Source organism: Lepisma saccharinum, chromosome 6, assembly GCF_977018435.1.
Source record: "Lepisma saccharinum chromosome 6, izLepSacc3.1, whole genome shotgun sequence".
Lineage (NCBI taxonomy): Eukaryota > Metazoa > Arthropoda > Insecta > Zygentoma > Lepismatidae > Lepisma > Lepisma saccharinum.
This window is the reverse complement of record NC_139234.1, coordinates 58,267,813-58,273,812: the sequence shown is the minus strand read 5'-3', so window position 1 is coordinate 58,273,812 and position 6,000 is coordinate 58,267,813. Positions and strand designations below refer to the sequence as shown.

Genomic DNA, 6,000 nt, shown 5'->3' with positions numbered 1-6,000 from the left:
CAAACAATTTCTTGCTAGTTTTCGGAATAGCGGAAGTTTGCTAAACGGTAGACATCAGCCCACCTGCTCCTCTCCTAAATCTCCAAAGAACGAACATATCAACCAGGAAAAATTTAATCATTATCTATGGACATGCTATGGACGTGGGCGAGGAATGCGATCTATACGTACTGGCTTAACATGTCGGTAATTTCCCCAGTGATGCAACACACATTCTCGTTGGACTTTTCTCATCCAACGTGTGGTGTTGCCAACCTACTACATTTAATTTAGAAAACTGATTACATAAAAAAATGTTAAAATTATATTATTATTATTTAGAAACTTATTGTTCCACGTGACATCATCTAATCGCATTTGCTGAATATGCTTGATGTTCCCGTTTCACATCTATGAACGATATCTATATGATATCTAACTATATTATTTTATACAGCACGTTGGCAACGTTGATTAAATTGTTCTCACCTATCGCACAAAACTTTTGGGTCATGCCGCGCCTTTTGTCTTCTGACGTAAGTATGAATTACCTATGTTGTTGTTAGGTTTAGTTCTCTTAGCACAAACACACTGCATTTTTACGAGGCTTAACCAATAATATATAATTTATGCTAAGAGAACTGAACCTAACAAGCCTAACTGTTCAACATGACAATTCCACGCTTACGTCAGAACACGAAGGGAGGGTTTCACGAAAAGGTGTTTGCGATAAGCGAGACCCTTGACGAACTTGCTCGACTCGAAACGGCAGACTTCAGCTTCAGCATAAAAGCATAAAGAGATCTTGTTCTTCCGTCGACCGATTTGACAGTTATCATGAATAGCAGTGAAGATGGTGAGGACTTCCTTGGTCGTAAGTAACTATAGTATTTTAGCGTACTGTTCGTTATTAGTATTTTTATTAGTAGTAGTAGTAGTACCGTGGTGGGTAACAGTTTCATAGATCGGAGACAGATTAAAATTGAATATTTTGTGTTTTGCATGGTTCGTACTTACCAATTGTGTATTGCGGAACATAGTTCAAGGTGCCATTATGTTTTTACACGAAAACAAACGCAATTTTTCACATTCTGAGTGCTTCTTTTTATTCCTTTCTTTCACACAATATGGCAGGCACATCTTGATTGATTGATTGATATGTTGTTTTAAGTCCACTTTATGCACAGTAAGGCTAATCGGGACTGGACCTACAGTTTAAAGTGGGATCCGAACCACTTGTGCCTCCACCGGGTATCGAACCCGGGACCCCTTGATTACAAGGCGACGATGCTACCACTGCGCCATCGGGGAGGCCCTTGGCAGGCACATCTTGACTCATGTTGTGGGTATGCAGTATTTCAACCTTCTGCACCGAAAAATACCTACTATCGTGTTTGTCACGATACATTATGCACGGGTATCTGACGGATAGCCCCACAAACCATTCACGGATAGCCCCACAAACAATTCACGGATAGCCCCATGAACCATTCATGGATAGCGCCACGAACCATTTCCGATAAGGTTAGGTTTGGTTAAGTTAGGCAAGCATTGGAAAAAAAAATAATAGGGTTGAAACACTGACAGGGGCTTACATCATCAAACGTACGCAGCATCTGGTTGTCGTAGGGCAAGCAAATGAAAGCAATGGCAATTGTGCGTCGGTGAGATATTTCTCTTGAAAAATACATTATTTCCCGGTCAAATATATTCCACAATGAAAGAAAATATCTCAACGAACGTTGTAAACCTTGAAGAAACTCATTTCCGTAAGTAGTTTCTTCTGTAAAATTGAAGAAATGTGTCTCCAATGTATGAAACTGTTACCCAGTGCGGTAGTAGTAGTAGTAGTTTCGAGTTGCTTTCGTGATAGCATGGGTATCAAGTTTTCTTGATTTTGTTATGTAGTGCGAGATGAGACTCGGTGAGGTCAACTATAACATTCATCTCTAAAATAATTAAAAACATGGCTAATAATTCTTTAGGTTAAATATAACCGGAACTCGCCTCTCAGAAGTAAGAACCCTTCAGTGACAAGATTATGCATTTAGCATATCTGACTAGAGGCGTGTCCAAATTTTCGAATGCAGGAGAGTGTACAAACGTGGGAGTAAAAAAAGTACAAACTACGTGGTGTCCTCAAAATCGGGAGGTGGCAGGTTAGGTTAATTTAGTGCATAGTTTGTTTGATTGGTAGCCTAAGAACTTATATGTTGAGGAACATGAGACTACCGAATGGTCCACCTATTTAATTCCAAGGATTCATGCAAATCCGATATAAATTGGATATGGTTATGCACATAGGCGTAACTCCCCCTGGCTTGACACCGACCCCTCGCCCTCCATACATTCAAAGGTGGGGTGGGGAGTCGGATCAATGATTAGGAGTCAAACTCGTCGTCGCTATTCCGAAAGACGAATTCAAAGAATTAGAAATCTGGGAGATAACTTCTTACATAAACCTTTGTCTTTCTTAAGTGCACCCGTTTCGACTTCCAGCTGAGAGACCAAGTGCATTCCTTTTGGGCCAAGACAGTGCGTGAGACTGCATTTGGCATTCTTCTATAAGGTCACAGTGCCTATTCAAGAACTGAGCAGTTCATTTCGAAGATATTTTGGCACATCTTGTCCATTTTCTTCAGTCTTTATAAACTAACATCTCTAGGGATCCCCACAGACAAGAAGATCATTGGCCATTTGAATAGGTACATGTGAGTCACGCATATTTCTTGAAATTTCAAGTTCTTGGTATTCAAAACAGGATATTTCGGCATGAGGTAATTAAGCAATGAGGTTTCATTAATCTTCCATGCGTGGGCAGCAGCAATATTTAATAAGAAAAATGATCATTGCAGCGCATAGTTTACCCTTCAAAATATTCTCAAGAAAAATATATGGTAAAAGTTCGGTATATCGGAGACACATTAAAATCGGATATTTTGTGTTTCGCATGGTTCGTACTTACCAATTGTGTATTGTGGATCATAGTTCAAGGTGCCATTATGCTTTTTACATGAAAACAAAGACAATTTTTCACATACAGAGTGATTTTTTTTTATTCCTTTCTTCGCTTCTGTAACACACGTTATGGCGGGCACATTTTGATTCACTTTGTGGGTAAGCAGTGTTTCAACTTTCTTCATCGAAAAATAACTACTATCGTGTTCGTCATGTGAAAGTTTTACATTATGCACGGGTAGCCCCACGAACCATTCATGGATAGCCTCACAAACCATTTCCGATAAGGTTCGGTTAGGCAAGCATAGTGAAAAAAAGGGGGTTTGAAACACTGACAGGGGTTTACGTCATCAAACGTACACAGCATGCAGTTCACGTAGCGAAAGCAATGGCAATTGTGCGTCGGTGAGTTATTTCTCTTGAAAAATACATGATTTCCCGGTCAAATATATTCCACGATGAAAGAAAATACCTCGACGAATGTTGGAAAGCTTGCAGATACTCATTTCCGTAACTAGTTTCTTGTGTAAAAATGAAGAAATGTGTCTCCGATATACCGAACTTTTACCAAATATATAAATAATCCTACCAAAATTTATTTATGTATAGTTGTAATTATTAATTTCGGTAACACTCTAATTGCAATGCTCATATATCAAATTTGAATTTATATACCACTTACATAGGTACGATATTCTCAAACACTATAGTAGAAATAAGTAACTGAAGTAACACTGTTATCAAAGTTATCGAATGATGGTAATCGTGATGATAAATAATCTATTTTCCAGTAAGTACAACTATCATACTAGGGGCTTGTCTTGAATATCGATATGGTTGTTTTAAGTTTTTTATGCAGAAGTAGCGAACAGGAGTAGCGTAGCGAGCTACTTTTTGGTAAATGTAGCTGTAGCTGTAGCGAAACTACTTTTAAAATGTAGCATTCTGATCACTGTTCAAAAGTGACAAGCGGAAGTATTCTGTGGAAAAAATACCATGCCAGCAGAGATACTAATCTTGCTCTTTTCCTTCAGAGAATTTATTTATCACCTCACATACTGCTGCTTATCATATTTGATGTATTTGCATTAAAAAATATTCGTAAGTATTGTAAGAGATATTTACACTGCACATGAAGCTTTGTCTATCCGTATCAGAATACAAAATGTTGTCACTTTTTGACAGAGGTAAGAAATGCGAGTGGTAACCATGAAACTTGTGTGGTTGCACAAATGTAGGATAGAAAATTATCTTTCTTGAATATTCATAGCATCAAAATGAGCAATTGTCATTAAGAAATGTTGTTGGTCTTGTTGTTCTCTACACCCTGTAAAAGTTTGTGTGAATACACATGTTAAGCCTCACCTCCCAGAAAAAAATCTTTTGTCATATATCTCTGGTTTTTATTTCAGTTAAAATTTAATTGCATCTTGATTTTCACCTTCTTTTTATTGTTGAAGACTAAATGTTAAAAAAGAAAGAAAACTGGCAGATTATCCATGTATAACCATGTGCTTTTCATGATTAACATCAGTGTAAAAAGATAAGGTACTTTTTTGTGGTTGATACAGATTTATCATGTGTTGAAACCAGAGGCGAGGCGTCCGGTCATCGTGAGATGCGGCAATGACCTAGCAATATAATAAAAATACTGCATTTTAAATATTTTAGAGAAGAATACAACAAATAAGTCAGAATATTCTCATATTTGTGCGAAATAAGCCAAGCGACACCATGAAACAGCTAGAACAGGGGATTCACAAAGTTTAACACATCGGAATGAGAGCTCAATACTATTCCCCATGGCCAGCACTCGGGCTACGTTTTCTATTGATTACAAGGGTGTTCGCCAGCCCTGGCCATCAAAGAAAATGTGTGAATTTCTCTACGTGCTTGGAAGATACCCAATGACTGCTTAAAGGTCTCTGAGGTCACCAGGATTAAAGTTTTGATTAAACTGAAAGATCAGACATTCTATTCATTATGTTAAACAAACCATCTAATGTTAACAGTAGGTCCCAATTGTCAACTGCCTTGAGTTCTGAGCATAAGGAGGAGGGTTGTGTCCAGGAACAATTTATTGGTTTTACTGATGTGAGTGCCGATTTTATATCTTAAGGGTTATTGTTCATGTAAAAATTGTCAATAAGTAGAAACTGGAGGATAAATTCATGGCTAAAAGTTATGACGGGTCGGTAGTTATGTCGGGACATTTAACGGATTTGCACAAGAAGGTCCAGGACGAGTACCCGAAGGAATACGCATTGCTACGCTCAAGTATAGATTTAGTGCTGTCGCAGGGAATGGATGAAATACCATGTATTCTTATCCACTTTGCCACACAAGAACGTTAAAAGAAAGCCATGCCATCCTTTTCACAACCTTGGTGTTGTTATAAATCATGCTTAGTTAACACAGTTGAACAGTACAGGCTCAATAATTGACTTTTTCTTCCCTAATATTTAATGACAACTGAAAGGGACCGGGCAGGTGTGCACAGCGTATGGATTCAATGCTTTCAAACAATATTTTTACGGAAGACATTTTCTCCTTTGATGAAAAGATTCTTTCGGGCTATCGACCAGGTGAGATGTGGAAAAGATTCCAAGCTTAATCAGGTTTCAAAATTATCATCATATGGAATAGCATTGTTTTTTGTAGTCTTAAAGTATATGGTACTGCAGTGAGCTTTTACGTCGAATAGGCAATGACCTTGGCGTTTACTGCGGAGAAATATTGTCCCCCCCCTGATGTTTGACAAGTCTTGCTGACTACGTAAAAATGTCACGCTTCGCCACTGTTTGAAACATAGACAGAATGCAGTATCATGGTTCCACAAAAGGTGCATTCCAATGTTACGTGTGTGACATTCACACACAAAGTGTAAGGTTCTAGTTATGAAATTGGATTAAAATACTCATAATGAACTGATTTCATAGACTTATGAAGTATTTTCGGGTGTCTGCTAACAAATAATGAAAAAGAGAAAACAAATACTTACATTATGATGACATAGCTTGGATGCATTCAAAGCATTAATGAGGATGTGTTCGTGCGTGCAGC

At 38.0% G+C, this 6,000-nt stretch overlaps 1 protein-coding gene across 2 annotated transcripts in view; it reads left to right on the top strand.

Annotated features, from left to right (window-relative positions):
* Positions 1-740: 740 nt before the first annotated feature.
* Positions 741-6,000, top strand: part of LOC145988801 (nuclear factor NF-kappa-B p105 subunit-like) — a 114,244-nt gene continuing 108,984 nt past the window's right edge. The window contains exon 1 of one of the 2 annotated variants that reach the window (XM_083123994.1): positions 741-853. In XM_083123994.1, coding sequence (XP_082980120.1) covers positions 817-853 — 37 coding nt within the window. In that variant the 5' untranslated portion in view covers positions 741-816. Of the gene's footprint in view, positions 854-4,019; positions 4,125-6,000 lie in introns of those variants that run through there. The other variant, XM_083123993.1, reaches the window with a different exon arrangement.